Genomic DNA, 20613 nt, shown 5'->3' with positions numbered 1-20613 from the left:
CAACCCTGTGCCTTTGTGCATGCCAGGATTGGACACCATGCCCTGGGGAGGGGGGGGCGGTGCTGCTATGTCCCATTGGGAGGGATAGCTCAGTGGTTTGAGCATTGGCTTGCTAAACCCAGGGTTGTGAGTTCAATCCTTGAGGGGGCGATTTGGGGATTGGTCCTGCTTTGAGCAGGGGGTTGGACTAGATGACCTCTTGAGGTCCCTTCCAACCCTGATATCCTATGATTCTGTGATTATGAGTACATGTGTCAGGAATGGGATGGGACATTCTGCTTTGGTGCCAGTGTCCGCCATGGAAGGGGGTGCTCTGCCCTGGTACATGTGTGGGGCTGGGGCACCGTGTCCCATTTTGTGTGATGGAGGCACAGGCGCCAACATTCCTTGGCGCCGGTGGGTGCTCGCGCCTGCCCTGCCCCGACTCCACCCCCTCCCTGCCCCACTGGACCCCTTCCCAAATCCCCACCCCGACCCCGCCTCTTCCCCGAGTGCGCCACGTTCCTCCTCCTCTCCCCTCCCTCCCAGTGCTTGCCGCACGAAACAGCTGTTTCGCGGCGCAAGCGCTGGGAGAGAGGGGGGAGAAGCAGGCGCACTCAGGGGAGGAGGCGGAGTGGAGGAGAGCTGGGGTGGAGAGGAGGGAGGTCAGGGAGCTGCCGGTAATTTTTCCCTGTGGCGCCTATGGATGGAGGAACCAGGACTCTGTCCCTTGGGTGTGTTGGGAGCAAGTGAAAAGGTCCTTGGTCTTGAGGTGAGTTTGGGGGAGGGAAGGTGCATGGGCCTATGTGTATAGGAGGAAGCAGGGGACACTAATGTATGATTGTGGGGACCGGGTGCTGGCTGGTGTGTGGGGCAGGGCTACTGAAACTAGCCTGTAGCAGGGCAAGCTGGGAGTGGGGTAGAGCAGCTGCTGGTGAGCTCATTGTGTCCTTGGCCTTCTGCATGCCTAGGGACCCTCCTGCCCTGGGATCACAGTGTGAAGCTGAGTGTCTCAGCTGCTCTTGGCTCCTCTGTTGTGCTGGATGTTTACATAGCAGTTGCCTACCTTCAGCATCTCTGGGGTTTGCTGCCTGGGGCCAAGATTCTCTTCCAGAACCTGCAGCGCAAAATCTCCAGGTACGTCTAGTCCCTGAACAGCTTATCAGCCCAGATCTAGACCCAGATATGCCCTTTCCCCAACCACACAGGTACATGTCTCCCTGCCACCAACCACACAGGTACACGTCTCCCTGCCACCATCCACCTTGGCCCATGGTCTTGTGACCTGTGATCTGACCTGGACTTAATTGGCTGCATCCTGCTCCCTGTCCTCATCTCATGCCCCTCCTTCCTTCCTGATCTACTGTCCTTTCTCCCTTCTTCCTGTTCAGCTACTACTCCCATTCCCATGGACTATGCCAAAGGCGAAAGGAAGACCCCAGCCCATCTAGACAAAGGGGCCTCCTAGAGCTGCCTCTAATGTTTGCTTTTTTATGTTGCAGGTTCCATAATGTTTATTGCACGTACATTGCCTCCAGCTGTATCAGCATCCTGGCTCTGCCACCCCCCTGCTTGCTCCTTTCCTCCAAGTGAGTCTGGGTTCTGCCTCGCTCATCTCCAGGGGAGTTTTTCTCCATGGCAAGTTATTCATTCTTCTTTTCCAGTCCTGCAGGTATAGCCTCCAAGTCTCCTGCAGCCACATCCCCCTCGCTGGTGTTTCTGTCCAAGCTGCTGCTTCAGCCTCACAGCCTGTCCCAGGGCCAGATCCTCTGCCACTTATCCTGTGTCCTGGCTTTGTCCCTGCAATGGATCTGCTCCGTCTGCAGCAGCATCTTCAGAGAGGTGCCCACAGGGATCACTGGGGAGGAGTCCTCCTAGGAGTCATGTGCTTTCCACTCAGATGCCGTTAGCTGTCTTACTGAGTCTGCCCTCTGCTCACTGGGAATGTAGCCCTTGTCAAATACAGTGTAGGAGAAATTGATGCTTCCTGACCTTTCCCAATGCCAGAGCCTCCTTCCCAGTGTCTAGCATTAATACCTCTCACACAATAGTGCCACGACAGAAAAGGGCCCAAACCGCCAGTTGCAGAGATGCATGTGACTCTGATGTCTGGCTTGGCCACAGGCTGGGCTGGCTCTGGGCTGAGTGGGTGGGCTGTGCAGGAGAAAATCCTGCAGTGTGTCAGTGCTCTGCCTTCCCAGTGCATACTCCATTCCTGCGGGAGGGTTTCAGTCCCATCCAAACCCTTAGCCCAGGGACCCTCAGCCCCTGAGGGGCTCCTTCCACTTGAGACACTGTCCCTGGGACTGTAGTTAACAAGCTCTTGAACTTGGGGAGGCACAGGGAGTGTTGGCTCCTCCCTCCAGTCCCAGCTCTGACTTCTGCTCTTGCTTCAGGGGAGGTGCAGCCGACACAGCCCACCCTGCCCGTCACAAACAGGAGTGAGTCAAGCCAGCGCCAAGTAAGTGCTAGGGGGGCAGGGAGTGGGAAGAGGTAGGTGGGAGGAAGCAGAGACCACCCCAGTAGGGGAGTGAGAGTTGATCCAGTGAAGGCTGGTTGACAACAGATGACATGAATGGAAAACCAGTTAAAACTCTGTGTCACTTCCTTTGGCGTGAGCACAACCCTCCTTCCCCCACTGAGCTCACATGTGCCTGCTCTTCACGCTTGCCGTTGTCTCTGTCCATCTGTGCTTGGCCTACAGGATCCTGGTGGAGGATGGAACAGGTGAGGCTCTGGTGCTGTGCAAGAACCAGCAGGTGGCTGCAGTGTTAGGCCTGAGCCCTGTGGAGTGGAAAGCTGTGCAGAGCAATGTGCAGAGAAGGGGCAGCATTTTCATTCAGCATGGAGGAGCCAGTGCCAGGCCTGGGGTAAGTGGCTTATTCTGGCAGTGGCTGTGGTGCTGGGCTTGAGCCTTAGTTGAGAAGGAGTCCACTGACTCCTATGTAGCCATCTGGCTCACTCCACACGTTCACTGACAGTACTCTGGTTCCTCACTTAGTGTGTGGAGGAGCCTGAAGACCTTGTCACCTGCTACCTGAAGAGCCTGTGTAGGAGCCATGCCATCTGCCGGCCCATCCTGCTGGCTTTCAGCCTCAACAGGAAGTCGTCAAAGATTTCCCAGCCAGGTGCGTAAGTGCCCTCTGCTCTCACCGTCAGCCTCAAGTGCTGCTTGACTGGACAAGAAGAGTCACCTTACCAGATGACCAGAAGAGGACTGGGGAAGAATCCTCCCAGCAGCCAGGAGGAGGAGGAGGATGTGCAGGCCACCTCTCTTGAGCTAGCCCAGGGGAAATCACCCAGGCTGTCAGTCCTGCCAGTATCCACAAAGCAAGGTCCTCTGACTTCAGCCAGGCTGTGTGGAATGTTGATTCATGTGCTTTGGGAAGGGCTATGGCATGGCTTGGTGGATTTATGGTTAGAAAAGTGACCATGCTGTCTCTCAAAGGTCAGACTGCTGGGGGAAGGAACATGGTGCTGCCATGTTCAAGTTCTGTCCATGATCCCAGAAAAAGTGGGATTTTTCTGCTAAAATTTTTAGCAGGATAGTTGTCACTCTTAGACTTCAGTTAAAGATCTGGGGAAGGAGGAGAGGGGAGTGTATCTGCCTTTGTTGGCTTCTTTCTGATGTAGAGAGAGACTGAAAAGGTTATTGCTGAGAATTGTGTGACATCAGACAAGAACAGGCCAAATCAAGACTTGGATTGGAGTTTGCTGGCAGGATCCCAGAGTGCATAGTGTTGGAACCTCATGGAGATCTTCCACCAATCAGTATTGATCCCAATGCCACACTGGTGCAAGGGGGTGCTGTGCTGCTGGGAGACTCTCCTCTATCAGTTGGCACTGACCCCAGGGAGTTAGCATGCTGCCAAAGCGGTACTGTGCTGCAGTGTGTGGTATGGGCGACTCAGTGAGGGTGCTGTCCTGCTGGAGATGACATCTTTCACGTGAGATGTAAATTCCTTGTTTGTAAAGCTGGTGCTGGCATTAGTGGGAGTAGGTGCCTATCCCTGTACACCTGCCGTGTGAGCAGTGCATAGCTCTTAATGCTGACTTCAGTCATAAAAAGTAAAAATGCTCTTTCCCTCAGAATGAGAGCATTGGTTTCCATAGCCCAACATTCTGCCTTCCTCAGTCTCTCTGCAGTTGGTTGGTTGCAGTGTTCACTTCTTGGCCTTCACTGCTGAGCATCTGTTAAACAGCTGCTGCAGCCCACCTCAGAGTCTTATGTTGCCATACAGTGCTGGGTGAGTGGATGGAATATGAGTTTATCAGTGAGCTATTTGTATTTTCTTTCTCCTTAGATTCACTGCAGCTGAGAAGGTTTCTGTGTGGTGAGATGGAGTTTGTGTCCCGAGTGGGAACTCGACTGAGCCTGACGTGCCTGAACATCCAGGAGGCAGATCCCAAAGTCTTGTGCAGTCTGAGCAGCAAGAGGATCAAAACATCGATCGGTCACTCAGCTTGAGGCCTGGTCTCTCACCTCTGTCCATAGGGAAGGAATGAGAGAGCCCTGGCTGAGTCTACAGGCTGTGGGCTGCGACTGGAGTGTTTGTTGTTAGGGCTTTGGGGTCAGTGACTGAGGGATGGAATTGATTGAGTGTTTCTTGAGGGAGGTCATTCTGAGACTCTTGATGCAGCCAATTGAAGGCTAAAAATCTGGGAGTGACCTGTGCTCATCCCAACTTAGCACTCAGCTGTGGGCTGGACACAATACAGTTTGTGTGTATTTTACAGTATAATATCTAATGTAAATAAAAGTATTTTTAACAACATTTAAAGAGTGCCATGGGTGTTTGTAGAGAACTTGGGCAGAAGAGCATTTGTACCAGGTTTGAGAGCTGGGCACAGAGGTGCCTAGATTGGCTTGCCTGCCTGAGAAACCAAAGAGCAGTAATGGGGAGGGGCACAAAATCAAAACTGAAATTAGCAGCCCCCATAGAAAGTGGTTTGAAAAGCATCTGGATCTAGATTCAAAGAGGACTTAGGCAGTGCAGTGCCAATCATAGGCACCCTGCTACCCAGTGGAATTCTGAGCCCCAAGACAGGCTCCCCTTGCATTGTATGGGGCAGTGAAGCACCTAAGGGAGGGCTTTTCAGCAAGCTGAGCCAGGAGCTGCGTAAGGGTGCCAGGAGTGAAGTGCAGAGGAAGGGTGGACTGGCTGGGTGCCTTGCTTTCCTCGACCCATGGTTATGGTCCTGTCACTTGCATGTTTGGAGGAGATATTGCTGAGACACGTAGCTGGGAAGAGTAAGAAGTTCATTTATATCAATGAAAAAAGAGGCGAGATGTGATATCAGTTGGCCAGACTGAAATAGGTTTTAAAAAGGCACATGAACATGAATTGAAGCAAACAGTCATACAAGTTTAAGTCCACATAACGAATGCTATGGCCTTCTGGCTCTTCCCACTAGATTCAGTCAGATGTTCCAAAATGGCGGCTCTGTGTCCGTCTCTTACCCCTCCTCAAGCTAACATTAGCACTGCCCACAAAATGCAAAAAGACCCACTTAGGGATCATCTTAGAAGAACGACTCTTTTCAAGGGTTATATAGAAACATAAAAACCACACACAAAAAAGTCCACACAATAAAACTGACTAGTAAAGTTAGGGAGAAAATTCAAAATGCTACTGGCTGCAGCATATAGCCAGCGTCTGCAATTCACTCTCCAAGGCAGTCAGAAAGCCTAAAACTAGAGAGATGTTATGAGACCTGAATAATTGTATGACCAATAAAAGCATTTGTGGATCTGGGATGTAGGAGCCCTAAGTTCAAGTCCTGGCTGTGCCTGATTCCTACAACCAAGGTGTGTCCCCTAACCACCAGGCTATTCTGGTGTGGTGTGCTCTGCTTTTGATCAGAAATCACACCCTGGATCTGAGAAACCTTCCAACCAAAGTTTAATCAAAACTGATATTTCTGCAAAAAGTTTTTCAATAAATCACCATTTTCTGATGGAAAAGTGTGTTGTCAAAATGTTCCTGACCAGTTTTCATCTGTGAACCCCCTTTAATTCTCCTACATCTTTTTTGGAATTGGCTGACCAGAACCCAACACAATATCTTAGATGACTTTTATAATAGCATTATAATGTTCTCCATATTATTTGCCTTCTCATCCTTTCTATATGTTAACATTTTGTTCACTTCTGCACATTCAGCAGAGATTTTCATTGAGATGTCTGCAGTGATGCTCAGGCCTTTTCCCTGAATTGGCAATTATTACCTCCAATATGCATTACTTTCCATTTGTCAACCCTGAATTTTATCTGCCAGCATGTTGCCTACTCACTCAGCTTCATTAGGTCCCTTGGTTCTTATTGGTATTGGCAACCTAAATAGAGTTTGGGTCATCTGAAAATATTGCTACTTCACAACTCACTCTATTTTCCAAGTTAATATATATATTAAACAACCAAAATCCTAATGTAGCACCCCACCATTCACCCTTTGCCAGGATGAAAATTCATTTGTTCCCAGCCTTTGTTTTCTCTCTTAGCCAGCTTCTCACATCATAACTATATAGCTTCTTTAGTATGGGACTTTTAAAAAGCCTTTGACAAAGTTCAAATAAATTGTCAACCAGTTCTTTTTCATCCACTGTTTTATTGACACATTCAGAGAATTCTGATAGATTAGTGAGGCCTGGGTAATCAAATGTTATAGGTCATTTTAAGAAAAAATACACAATTTGCATATTCTAATATGCTGAACTCAAGGCAACAATGATCTGATCCAATGTGGCAAATCCTTTTTCCAGCTGTGTGATCATGGATAGAGCCTTCATAGATAGTGATCAAAACTTTGGTATTATCTATGTTATCTAAGTAAGAAAATGTATCCCATTCCTCTGGTTAGGACGTCTTCCTTCCCACTTAATCTTGCCTGGTATCCTTGTGGAATTCTTCATCTTTCAGATACAAGAAAAATAAATTAACATCCCATCACACCTGATTTTTTTTTTTTTTTTTTTAAACCCGGGTCCATGAACCAACCAACCAACCCACCCAGTAACAGCAGCAAAGCCCACACTAGTCTGACGCTGCTGCTAGTCAGTTCCCCTCTATACCCCCAGGCCTGGAGGTGGCCATAGTGACCGTTCTGAGTCCAATGGGGAAAATAAAAACTTCAGTTTTTTCAGACTCAGCACAGCTGTGGTGTCTGTCCTGTAGGGAGAGACCAAGGGCTTTTTGTTTTAGTTGATTACCTGTCACTATCCCCTGCTGCACTGTTGAGCCTCTGACCCTGCAGGGAAGGATGTGTGGCAGGAAGGGTTGAGTGGAAGAATGAGCATTTGGGAAGAAAGGAGAGAACATAGGGAAAGAATCAGAGAAAGTAGGGAGGACTGTGGGGGAATGAGGGAACCCAGGAAAGGACACATCTGTAATGCTAGCTTCAAAAGCAGAAGGCGGCGGCGGGGGGGGGGGATTCAGCCAGCAAAAAGATCTATTACCATAGCCACAGAGGTCTAGGATCCAACCTGTTGCTTTAATAAGGCTCAGTAATGACAGTCTCCACACACTGATGTGTCCTCTGCACTTCTTCCAATCTTACCTCCAGTTCCAACTTCTCTTCACATTTCTTTATGGAGATCAAGCACTACAAAGCCATCAGGTACAGGAGAGGCAGACATATCCAGTAAAAGGCAAGAGGGGATAAGGAGGCTGATGCCATGTTCATGGGCAATAGCTGCAAATGAACTGTCTTCTTGATGCTGGAATCTGTAAAGGAAGAAAAAAGACTGCCAGAACGAAGGGCACAATTATCTTATTCATGTATTTGTTCCCACCACGGGGAAGTTGAGCATCCAGAGTTTCCTTTCTTTAATGTCCATAGGTAAAGAATGATCCTGCTTCCCACCCTGGAGGCACACTGCTGTGAAATGCCCATTGTGACAGTTCTGTGGACCTCAGCATGGTGAAGAGTAGGAAAATTTGTCTGAGTTTATCTGAAAATTTCCTTTCTTCAAAACAACAAGGTCCAAAAGATGCAATCCACTTTTGAAACAAACGGAACATCTGCAGTCAGCCAGATAAAGTTGCTTTTTTGTTAGACGAAAGTATCCCCATGGAGAGCTCATCAAACAGTTTCAAATTTCAAACTGTTTTCACTATCAGCTCTATTCCCGTGCTCTGCAGCACGGGAGAGAGTTTGACTTGTCAAGCTATAGTGAACACGGTCTCTAATGAGAGACCATCAAACGGAATGATCCCAGCTATGGACATTCTCAACTGTTAGTACATTCCCCTAGTGTCAGTGCCTGACAGGTCCAGTTCTACCCTCAAATTACATGCAGGCTGAAGACTCATCATAGTGGATCTGTGGACTTTATTACTCAGTGAGAATATTTTCAGGTATGCTTGGATAAATTTCCCTTTGACTAAAACCAGGTCTACACCACAAACTTACAACAGTATGACAACATCACTCAGAGGTGTGAAACCCCCCGTCTCCCCAGGTGATGCAGTTACACTGACCTAACCCTGGTGTAGACAGCACTATGCTGACAAGAAAGCTTCTCCCATCAACGTAGCTACCACCGTAATCACGGAGGTGGATTAACTACGCTGACGGAAGAAGCTCTCTCATCTGCATAGTAGCAACTTCACTAAAGTGCTTCAGCGGTGCAACTGCGCAGTTGCAGCACTGTATGTATAGACAAGCCCTAAACTAGGACCAGATTTAGAACAAGCAACAGGGAGGTGAAAGGTCCCATAGTCCCCCTGAGCCATCCAGCCGACCCCAACTGAGGTCTGGATTAGAACCAGCAACTGGGAAGGCTCTGTAGCTAACTCCAAATTCCACAACATGTGAGCCCACACTCAGTAGTTAACACATCTTCATCGCATGTCTAATGCCTTTAAGTGGTGCTGGAATGTACGGTACCTGTCACTTTGATGTCTCCTGTAGCTTTGGCAATGTCATTCTTGATTACACAAGTATAGGTGGTATTAGCTGTAATGTTGTGCAGAACAGATACCACATTCATAGTCACATTCTCAGAGTTCAGCTTGAAGCTGGTGTTGGAGACCTCAGATAAGTTGTCCCTTGTGTTATTGTGTGAGGTCCAAATCACGACAGGTTGAGGGAACCACCGGGGAGCCTCACACCGCAGGGTGTCCATGCTGCTGTTGTAATCCACATGCATCTCTGGAGAGCTGAAGGCTGTAGAATCAGTTAAAAGAGAAGACAGGTGAACAAAACTGGAACCTCTAGGCATCAGGTATAAAATACCTGCTGTGCCTGTCTTCTGTATCTTATTTCTAGAGTGACTATCACTGTAACATACAAGCACTGTACCTACTTACCCTGAAACCAGAGATTCAAGTACCAGTCTTCATCCTTCCACGGCAGGCAGAATTCCAGGCAGTTAGCTTGATGAACCAAGTTGCTCAGGTATAAGGAATTCTACATTCAGTCCCAGACATAGTTAACAAGTTCCGCTCAGGCACCTGCAGTGCTAGTAAACCTGAACCTTACCACATATGGACCTGATCCTGTGAGAAACCAGGCATCCCCCTGAGATACTGAGCACCCCCTGAAATCAGTGGGAGCTAAGTGCTTAGCCCCTGACAGCAATGGGCTCTCTGTGGAGGTTCACAAGGCTTGTAACCTCCACTGTGGAAGCAGAAAGTGTACAAATTGCTGCAGCCTGAGGGAGCTGTGAGGGTAACATTTTGTATATGACACTGGGAGGACCAGACCTGAAGAAGAGCTCTGTATAAGCTAAAAAGCTTGTCTCTCTCACCAACAGAAGTGGGCCCAATAAAAGTTACCTCATCCACCTTGTCTCTCTCATATCCTAGGACCAACAGGGCTACAACACTCCATACAACAATTAAAGAGAGAGTCAACTTAAAAAAAAAAAAAAAGTGGGAGTTTCAGAGGTGCTTACATGAGTTAGGAGCACCAATCCCCCCGTGTTCTTACCTCAGGCACTTTTAAAAATGCCATCCAAGCACTTCTCTCAGAACACTTTATTTACTGTTGTGACAAGGAACTTCTATGATTATTGTACCCAAAAGATTAGAGGGGAAAATATTTTTCTTAGTTTTCCAGGTGGCACTTGATTGAAGTGTAGATTCAGGGTCACTGTTTCCCCTTTAGTCAACTGGCCACTTTCCCCTCTTCTGAGAATCTTTCACATAACAACAGGGGAGAGAAAATATATTCAAGAAAAATGGGCAAATGTGCTTGTAGAACTACTTTGGCCACCCTCACCACACATTCCTGCAGCATACCATTTACAGCAGAGGTCTTTAATCTGGGGGCACTGAGTAATGTTCAGAGTAATGTTTGGTTGGGGCCAGGACCAGCCCCACAGGGGGCAGGGACAGAGCGCCACCCAGCTCTGCTCCTGGCCACAACTGCCAGCCCTGCACCTGGGGATCCGCTCCTGGCTGTGGCTGCCAGCCCCACACTGAGGGGCCTGGTTGAGTGTCCATTCCCTCCTCTGCCCCCAGCTGTGGCCCCAGCTTTGACCCCCTTACCCCTGTCTGCATCCCCCCTTCCTGGAACCATGGGCCTGCTCCTGGGGGTGCAGATAGGGGTAAGGAGGGGTTGCAAGGTAAAAAGTTTGGGGACCACTGATTTATAGCATCACAAATTTCCACTACTGCAGAATCCACAGAGGATTTATTGACCCCAAACTGGTTATCAAGTGACCTGCACCAATCAGAGGTAGCCAGTTCCTCCAGGCCAATTGCCACAAGCTTCTACACAGACAACAAGGCTCTCATCCTGATACTCTGGTGCTTCGGGGCCAGTGTGAGCTCTTCAAAAGAGTTCCAGAAAAGTGTCCTTCCTTAAGTGAGAGTTCAGAACCACTGCTGCCCAGCCTAGGTCTGAAGAACAATGTAGTCCCACTATTCTGTGCCCTTGGGCCTGGTCTAATAATATTGCTTGCCTGCGTGCATTTCACCCACCAGAAGCCCATCCAGCCATTCACTCAACTAATTATGACAGGCCCATTCTTCTTACTCAGTCCCCCATTGTCGGGCTATCAGCTGGTAATGCTGCCACCCCTGCTATACCGGAGGTGACAGCTTTTGGGGTTGTGCAGCCTCCATGCTCCAGAAAGAGCATTTGCAGATTAGTCTCTAAACAAGTTGGCCTGCAACTGGGGCCCATGTGGTTGGGTTGGAACTTTTTTAAAAGTTGGTGACTTCTGGACCCATGATTATCATGGAGCACCAGACATTGTGGACCACCCCCCAACAGTGATGGGTGGTTGTGGGGGAAGGGTCCTCAAATTGTGAAAGCTGCAAGAGTTTGACTTCTCCGCTCACAATTCCCCTAGCTGCTCATGAGGGTGTCCCCAAAGGTCATTCACAATCATCCTCAAAGCACTGCAATGTGGCTGGGGTCTGGGAACTCTGGCATGCATGCCCAGAAGACATTGCCACTCATATGGCTGAGGGCAGCACTAGTGTGGGTGTAACAGCAAGCACATTAAACATGTATGGATGCCATGTGCATATACTGACTCATGGTAACTACATCCAGTGACGTACAATCCATATAACTCTTTAGTGAAATAAGCTCATAAAACAAATTCAAAGATGACATAAGCAGGTGAAATACTATTGACTTCAGTGGCATTGTGCTCATTTATAGTAGCGATAGATTTGATTATTATGGCAGAATTTTCAGAAGCTCTCAGCACCCACAATTGAAAATTTAGCCCTAATTGTGAGTGTTGAGCTCTTTTGAATGCGTGGTCTTATGTAAAATAGACATATATACCAGATTTACCATGCCAATCATAGTCTGTCCTGGGTTTTTTCATTGCTGTGTGTTACCAGGAACAAAGTCAAGTGGAATACATGTCCAAAGTGATGAACAGTATCTGGAGTGCAGAGAAAAGTCAAATGAGTGTAGACTCTCTCAAAGCTGTTATTTTGCTCAAAGTGAATGTAGTGTTTCACCATAAACTAATTCAGAATACTAAAGTACTGAACAAATATTCTCCACTCCAAGAATTATGTTTGTGCTACTGTTTAGTCACAAGCTGGCAATAGCAACACCAACACGCATTTGTAAAGTGCATTTTTGCATTTTCTATAACTATTTTGTGACCCTAAAAATGTCACCACAGTGTTCCTGATTTTTTATTTTGAAAATACAATTATGCTAGTCCCATGTCTTCAAAAATATTGTGTCTGGTTAGCTTGAAATAGCTCTGAAAAAGTCTCCTCTAGCAGGCGAGCACCCATAAGAAATTCTAGCTAGAAAGTGTGTTTTCTGAGGAAGGTTAAAAACAAACAAACAAACAAGCATATCAAACTAATAATGGAAAGCTAGTTATAACTACTGCTAGGTGAATACTGTGAACTTTCGTATGATTAAACCTGCAGATTAACTGCAATGCTATTCACAACCATGCTAATTCACTTTCTGCAAACGTGGCTGGATTAAACACAACCAGCCTGTGTCAGAGATTTGGATGAATGTAACTAAAATTTTCATACAAAGTAAAAAGTGTCACAAACATTCATGTGAATATTTGATAGTGCAAAGGCTCGCCCTGGAAGAATCTGCATGACCATCTTCAACATGATAATGTTTTAATAATTTAAAGCCTATTTTTAAAAAGTTTCAGGCCTCCAATCATGGAGCAGAAACTATAGTATCACTAGGTGAACAATCACAAGGATCCACTCGTAAACATCTGGAATAATAGCCATGATATGACCAACCCATTAGCACTAATGTTAGAATAAATATTTTTCTTATTGTTTTTGAATAATGAACAAATTAGCAAAGATCAAAGTTTGTGGGAAACTGGCAAACAGAAAAGGGCTACAGGTGTGACAATAAATTCTTTGCTAGAAGTAGTTCACTCTGCTCTAGTTATGATCTGAGCTATGGAAAGAAAATGCAGTCACTCAATAATTAATAAAATCTAATTATTATTACACAAGAGCCACCTAGATTCCTATGAAATCACTACCAGGTAGATGGTTTTATCCTATAAATAATGTGCATGTCTGAAGTTAGAATCAGGCCCTTTATGTAGTCAGCTGCGCAACCAAGAAAAGCAAAAACAGTAAATGGAGGAAAAGTTAAATTATGTTTCTAAATGGGGCATTTAAAAATAATTTTATTTCCCAGAGAAAAGACATGGAAAGGGCGGGGAAGTCCCTGAATTTCTTTGGAAGCTCCAAGTAAACTCTTGTACATTCATCTCTCTTGTTTACTTTCCCTAGCCTCTTATCCTTTGACCTATAGCAATACACTTCTGGCCACGGATAATTCTAGATGTCTCATTCTGGCAGAGAATGGAAGGAGGTTGCTGCAATGCTTTCAAATTTTCCTGGAAGCAAGGGGAAGTGTGGACAGATCACAGTGGGTGAAATCATCCATTAGAGATCTATAATATAGTTGAGTGGGAGCACAAAGGGGACAGCAAACTGCTGCACAGATTCATTCTGATATGTCTGATAAGGGGTCGCTTGCTGGAGGATTCTCTGCGACTTGAAGTCTTTAAATCATGATTTGGGGACTTCAACAGCTGAGTCAAGGGAGAGAATTATTCCAGGAGTGGGTGGGTCAGCTTTTGTGGCCTGCATCATGCGGAAGGTCAGACTAGATGATTATAATGGTCCCTTCTGACCTTAAAATCTATGAGTCTATGAGTCAGGAATACCCAGCAGAATGCAAGAATGTCACCGATGAAAGAAATACTTTCTCTACAAGAAGTTTGCTCCAAGTACTGTAACTTAGTATGATTTTACAGATCTACAGAGTAAAGCAAAGCCCTGTGAATTTGAACAGTTAGCACAGAGAAGGACTAATTAAGGCCAGAAGGCCAGATTCTCTGTCCTGATCTGCCCTGAGCAGGGCTGGATCTACCATTTTTGCCACCCCAAACCAAAAAAAAAAAAAGAAAAAAGCCGCTCGGACTGTGCCGCCCCAAGAATGGATGGAATGCCGCCCCTTAGTATGTGCCGCTCCAGGCACGTGCTTCCTCCACTGGTGCCTGGAGCCGGCCCTGTCCCTGAGTAGCACAAAGGGAGAGGAAACTGGTTGTAACCAGGGCCGGCTCCAGGCACCAGCCCACCAAGCATGGGCAGCGCCTGGAGGGGGCGGTGCCTGGAGGGGAGCGGCGCCTGGAGGGGTGTGGCGCGGCAGGGCGCTCCGGCCCGAGAGCGGGGCCGTGACTGGGCTCGCCGCCCTCCCCCGGCACTCCAGCCGGTCGGGGATTGCGGGCCCGTGGCCGGACTTGGTGCCCTCCCCCCAGCGCTGTGGCCGCCGGGGAGAGCGGAGAGCCCTGTCCGGGCTCGCCGCCCTCCCCCCGGTGCTCCGGCCGGTCGGAGATTGCGGGCCCGTGGCCGGGCTTGGCGCCCTCCCCTGCCACACTGGGGGCGGGGGGGGGGCCGCGCGGCGGGTGGCTTTTTTGCCTAGGGCGGCAAAAAAGCCAGAGCCGGCCGTGGTTGTAACTCCCTTTTTGAGAATACCCTTGACATGGGAGAATCTGCAGGAGGTGTCATGCAAAAATCACAGGGTAGACAAGGCCTAATAAAGCTCCTTGTGCAGTGTTAAAAAAAAGCAACTCTTTCACTAGTCTCACATGACAGGCAGCATTGCTTCCACTAGGAGCAGAGTAACCTGTCAACTCCCAGGTCTCAAACACCTGCCAGTTTCTGAAGCAAGAGACAAACCTCAGATTCCCCACAGTGAATTACTTCGCTACTCCCACGTTTCTCCTTGCTCAAATGTTTTGCTAGAGAACCACAGGGAAGATGCAGCAAGTCTCAGGAACAGTTGAGACAGAAGGAAGCACAGAAAAGGACTGGTACATTTGGGAGATATGCCTAGATTTACCCTTGTAGTTCCAAAGGGCTCATCAAAAACTCTCATGCAGGGAGGTCCCACGTATGTTTAAATGGAAGCTCACATAGCTCTGGAAGCTGAATTCCAGAGCTGGCTGTAGTGTGACTTGCCATCTATCTCCAGAATCCTGGATTCATTTTATTGCCCTACAGGTACCATTGCAAATTCACGGGATTTAGCACACTGTCTTTGCTTGCTTGAGGGTGTTTGCCCACATCACAGAGTGATTTGTGGCAGGAGGCTCAGGAATGGAATAGCAGTGGCTGATGCAGGTTAGGACTGAGGAGCACTGGCAGACCTGTAGTGGTGAGTGGCCCCAGCACGGGAATTAGCAGTAGGGCTGTAGGTCAGGACTGAGGGACTTGACAGAGGTGTACAATGTCCGAGGACTGTTAGAGAAGGTGGTGCTGCATGTTTGGACAGAAATGAGTTGGCAGAGCTCGGGGGGGACCCTAGACTGGAATAGAAGAGGATGCTAAATGTGAGGATTCTGGTGTATGAGCAGAGCCGTGCTGCTCAGTTTGCATGGTGCCTATCTGCATTAGCCAGGCCTGTCACAAGTAACAGAATTCCAGAAACAACTCCTTCTGGGTTTGGTTTGTTTTTTTGGCTCTCTCACTAGGTTTTCCTCACCTCCGGTCTTATATTCCAGCCCTGCTTCTCCATTCCCTTTGGATGTGGTGACAGAGCACCTGTAAGCACCGGCGTCGGAGAGCTGCACATCTCTCAGCATCAAGGAGGCATTCCCACCAATCACCTGCTCTGCGAATATCGCTGTCCGGCCCTTGAACACTTCATCCTGGTCATTTAGATGGTCCTTGCCACCTTTAAACTCATGCACCATCCCAGAGACCCCAGTTTTAGCCCACCGAATCTCTATGTTGCTGAGCTTGATGCCAGGTTCAAAAGTGCAGCCCAAGATGCCATCTTCCCCGATATTCCCAGCGGAGGTTAGTGTGGTGACGCTAATGGAGCGTCTCCCTGCAATGAAAGAGCAAACGTTCAGTGCCAGTGCCATGACAACATGATGTGTAAAGGACAGCAGCAAGCCAGAACACCCTGGGCATTACCAGGCTCTTGCTACAATGTGAATGGCAAAGGCAGAGGCAGAATGCCTTTAACCACCTCAGAAGGGCACTAGCAGCTGGCTGCTGCAGATCCTGGTGTGGTTAGTGCTACTGGAGTCTGGTTCTTGAGTTGTGTTTCATAAAAAGACTTTTTACAAAGCACTTTGGGGTGTTTATACAATGTACCTTCCCACTCTGAAAAGCAGTTCCTCCCAAAAGGACAAGAGAAAATCTTTTCTATAAAGGTTATAAAAGCATGTTCTCTACTAGCTTGATTCCCTTTCTAGGGGATTTTTCTCACTGCCTCTTTTTTAAAAAGTTCAGATATAAATGGCTTTGATAAAAGCTTTTGTTGCTCTGGGTCTCTTTATATTCCTCCCACAGGTGTAGGTATTTACAAAAGATACTGCAAACAGCAAACTCCTCATTCTACAGAGATGTAACGTTCAAGAGAAAAATAAAAAGGCCAACATACATTCCACCAGTAGTGGGATCTAGCAAATCAGCATTTGCCTTCTTCAGGCTACTGGCCTCCAGTACAGAGGAACAGATCTCCACAGAGTCTCCAGCTTTTGTACTAGCAGATCACCTTGGGAACAAACTCCTTGCCTGAGCCAGATCCTCTTTCTGTGCAATACTCCTCTACAGGCTCTCTCAAAAGTACCCTAGGGAGACAGCAGGAAGTTTTTAATAAGATTATTTCCCATTATGCTCAGAAGCAGGGCTGAATCTCCCTTACCTATTGATGGCCTGACAGCCCAGTGAATCCCTAACTCAGGGTCTTTCCCTTCTAGAACAGAACTCTTCTATTCTCTTTGGTTCACACCCAAGGCAACTTGGCAGGTTGGGTCATCCTGTATCCAGATGAAAGAAATAAGAGAAGGAAGGAGACTGAATTTAAAAAGGAGGAATATGTTAGCCAATGACTAACGAGGCAAGTACATAAGGCAACAGACCACAAGCACTGTCAGGCAGTTAAGCCCCTCTGTTTCCTTTATTATTATTTTCATTTGTACTACATTAGCTTCTAGAGCCCCCAAATGAGATCACATTGTGCTAGGTGCTGTACATACACATAGAAAGAAGTTAAAGAAAGAATTGATAGTGGGAGAGGACAGAGAGATGGGAAATTTGGAAGAAGAGAACATAGAATAGGAAGGGAAGAGAAGGAAATAGAGAACAGTTATACAGAGAGGAAAATAGACTGAAAAAGATGGAAGAAAAGATAACATATGGAGCAGAAATAAGAGGAAAAAATCAACTAAAGGGCATTAAATGGGGAAAGAATAAATGCAAGTGAACAAAGACAATTTAAAAAGGGTTTATATAATGGATAGTATATACATACCAAATGACACAATCAATAATATTCATAACACTTTTGAAAAAGGGATGGGATCAAATGTGCTATCAGAGTGGAGATAGACATTTGCTTAGGGCCATCCTGGCTGGCTATCTGGCCTCCCAATTTTAATTGTATTAATTGTAAACACAATTCTTCCTCCTGATTCCCCTTAGTTCATTCCTATGGTTGTACAGAACTGGACCTCTGAATGGGACACAGACAAACAACCTGTTCTATCAACAACTGCAAGTAGCATGTTCTATCATCTACAGCTAGTCAGGAGACTGTGTCCATCCTGGTGGATGATGACCTGGCCTCATAATAAATGCCTTTGTCTTCTCCCATCTGGACTATGGCAATGCCATATAGCTTGTCAGGAAGCCCTCAGCTGCCAGGAAACTCCAATTAGATTAGAATGCAGCAGCATGTTTACTCAGCAACACTAACTACCGTAAGGATATCAGACCTGCCCTTGCTCTTTACACTGGCTTCCTACAGAACAGCAAGTCAAGTTCAAGGCCTCGGTCCTCAACAGTTTGGTACAAGGATACCTAAAAGATTGCCTAGAGCTCTGCAATGAGGATGCTGGTTGACATCCTCCGTTCCTCAGGCACAATTCCTCAGGAATTGTCCACACAATGCTAGAGCTCATCTTTGTAGAGCTTTCTCAGAGGCTGATCCAAAACTGTAACAAACTCACCCAAGAAGCATCACAAAAAACTCACCCCCTTCCACTCCCAGGGGCATTGCTTCAACCTGCTGTCTTGAGTACACATAGCAAAGTGTACATATTATATTATTTGAAACAAAGTAAAGCATAAAACACACACAGACTCTGTGGGAAGAGGAAGAGAGAAAGAACAGTCACACATGACAGATGGCTAGTCATCTCACCTTATGCACTTTTAGACAGTACTACAGTACTGAGAGCTGTATAAAAAGCCGAATAGAATCATAGACAAAATGGATCCTTCTATCCCTCTTCCATCCCACACCACCAGATCTCACTGGTCATGGGGAAGGTGCACTGGACCAGGAGCCAAAACATCATAAGATTAAGTTTCACTTCATCCACTCACCATGTCTTTCACAATGCACATTATGGAACAAGGCTTCACACGCCCCTGAGATATTAGAGCAGAACTAGGAACAGAACCTAGCACTCTAATTTGGTAGCTCTATTTAGCCACACTGCTCCTATGTACTTGGCTATGCTGACTGTAGAATGGATTTTCCTTGCATATGTAACCCACTGTTATAATGTATTATGCGTCCTGTAGCAGCTGGCCCATAGAGTATAGCAGCCTGTGCCTGCTGCCAGCTAGAAGAGCTGCCCAGTTAGCGCAAGTTGCAAATGTGCTGCAGTGTTGAAAGTTATGAGTGCAAATCTTCATAATAATGTGTAAGAGGTGGTCATGATAATTGCTTATAAATAGAGTTTATTTCTTCCTTTTTAAAACCCTAGGAACTTATATACAAAACATACTACATTAAAAGAATGCTATTACGATTCCAAAGTGAAACCCTCAGAAGGCAGGAAATGACAGAAATAAAGTGGCCTGCGGAACCTTAATTCTTCCCTCTTGTGCGTACGCATTATGACAGTCTCTAACTACGTGATCACATACTGTTTTTTTCCACAGAGGGGGAAAACTGACATAACAAAGTGACTTGACAGAAAAGGACTTCTGCAGAAAAGGACCTGGGGATAACAGAGGACGAGAAGCTGGATATGAGTCAGCAGTGTGCCCTTGTTGCCAAGAAGGCCAACAACATTTTGGGCTGTATTAGTAGGAGCATTGTCAGCAGATTGAGGGAAGTGATTATTTCATCTATTCAGCACTGCTTCCAGTACTGTATCCAGTTTTGGTCCCTCCACTACAGAAGGGATGTGGACAGATTGGAGAAAATCCGGCGGAGGGCAACAAAAATTATTAGAGGGCTTGAGCACATGACTTACGAGGAGAGGCTGAGGGAACTGGAGTTATTTAGTCTGCAGAAGAGAAGAGTGAGGGGGGATTTGATAGCAGCCTTCAACTACCTGAAGGAGGGGTTCCAAAGAGGATGGAGCTCAGCTGTTCTCAATGTGGCAGATGACAGAACAAGAAGCAATGGTCTCAAGTTGCAGTGGGGGAGGTCTTAGGTTGGATATTAGGAAACACTATTTCACTAGGAGGGTGGTGAAGCACTGGAATGGGTTACCTAGGGAGGTGGTTGAATCTCCATCCTTAGAGGTTTGTAAGCTGTCTTGACAAAGCCCTGGCTGGGTTGATTTAGTTGGTGTTGGTCCTGCTTTGAGCAGGGGATTGGACTAGATGACCTCCTGAGGTCTCTTCCAGCCCTACTATTCTATGATTCTATGACAGATACTAAAAAGCATACTAGGGTCTGAGCTAGGATTAGAATGCAGGACCCCAGACTCAGTTTAAAAAGTTATCACAGATTCACCCCAGTACTGAAATATTCTGAGATTAACAAGAAGCCTAAAATTTCAGTTGAAGCAAACTCACAGGCCGGGGGGCAGGGGAGTCCATCCTTCAGCAGGATAATTGCCCAGTGGCATGTGTTTCCAAAACGCTAACTAAGATGTAACAGAACTACGCACAGATTGGGAAAAAAATGCTGCCAGGAAGTAATCCAAGTAATCACATACCTGAAACACCAAAGCCGATGATCAGCACAATCACTGCTACCAGGATTATGATGATGGTGATCATGCTATTTAAAAAAAAATACAAAATTATTTAACAGACTCTCACCTCTAAATCATAACATTATCACACACTTGGGCATAGTTCTCAGTCTCTGCTCAAGGAAGAAAATCAGAGCTGGGATAACAGGGGGAACTGCAGGTCTAAAAGTGAGGTGGATTAGCATCGTGGTGACATTTGCAGGATTGGAGTAGCAGTGAGCTGTGCAGGCCAAGAATGCGGTACACCAGCAGAGCTGGGGGTGGGCAGTCAGGTCAGGACTTTTACAGCGAGAAAGGCTGGCTCATCTCATTCATTAGTATTTCTTCCCTTTGTTGACATATCTATTCTATATAGGTTCTTATACTGGTCTGATCACTGCAGTATCTGAGCATTTTCCCGTAGTGCATTAAGCAACATGACTAACATCTGTCCCATGTTGTTTGTTCTCTCATCCCCTCCCTGGGGGAAAAAGCATGTGCAGTGGAGGGAGTGTCTTGTATTAGCAGGGGTTTCCTGGTTGTTTTTGTTTGTTTGGTTTTTAATACTCATGTTGTTCTATGTTTATGTCAGAGATGGCAAAGACAACGAACTACACCTTGCCCTTGGAGTGGGAGGTGGATGAGGTTTGTGATGGTCCCTGGTTCTTGGGGAAGATCAGTCCACCGTCTCAGACCGGTGAGATATTCAGTGAG

The 20613-nt window shown here is 46.8% G+C and overlaps 2 protein-coding genes across 8 annotated transcripts in view; one reads left to right on the top strand and one right to left on the bottom strand.

Moving 5' to 3' along the window:
• Nucleotides 1-4754, top strand: part of CTC1 (CST telomere replication complex component 1) — a 63576-nt gene extending 58822 nt beyond the window's left edge. For all 7 annotated transcript variants that reach the window (XM_034788256.1, XM_034788246.1, XM_034788263.1 and 4 more), the window contains 7 exons: nt 951-1116; nt 1482-1568; nt 1644-1821; nt 2376-2440; nt 2684-2849; nt 2981-3107; nt 4284-4754. In XM_034788256.1, the coding sequence (XP_034644147.1) occupies nt 951-1116; nt 1482-1568; nt 1644-1821; nt 2376-2440; nt 2684-2849; nt 2981-3107; nt 4284-4447 (953 nt within the window). In that variant the 3' untranslated portion in view covers nt 4448-4754. The remainder of the gene's footprint in view (nt 1-950; nt 1117-1481; nt 1569-1643; nt 1822-2375; nt 2441-2683; nt 2850-2980; nt 3108-4283) is intronic.
• Nucleotides 4755-6585: 1831 nt separating this feature from the next.
• On the bottom strand, nt 6586-20009 carry VTCN1 (V-set domain containing T cell activation inhibitor 1). The gene is made up of 5 exons (XM_034758555.1): nt 19882-20009; nt 15450-15797; nt 8868-9146; nt 7536-7702; nt 6586-6891 (listed from the first exon to the last, which is right to left on the bottom strand). Exons 1-4 carry the CDS (start codon nt 19943-19945, stop codon nt 7581-7583), a joined length of 813 nt encoding a protein of 270 aa, XP_034614446.1. The 5' UTR covers nt 19946-20009; the 3' UTR covers nt 6586-6891; nt 7536-7580.
• Between the last annotated feature and the right edge of the window lie 604 nt (nt 20010-20613).

The sequence above is a fragment of the Trachemys scripta genome, chromosome 1 (genome assembly GCF_013100865.1).
Source record: "Trachemys scripta elegans isolate TJP31775 chromosome 1, CAS_Tse_1.0, whole genome shotgun sequence".
Taxonomy (NCBI): domain Eukaryota; kingdom Metazoa; phylum Chordata; order Testudines; family Emydidae; genus Trachemys; species Trachemys scripta.
Note: the sequence above shows the minus strand (reverse complement) of the source record. Positions and strands in the feature narration are given on the sequence as shown.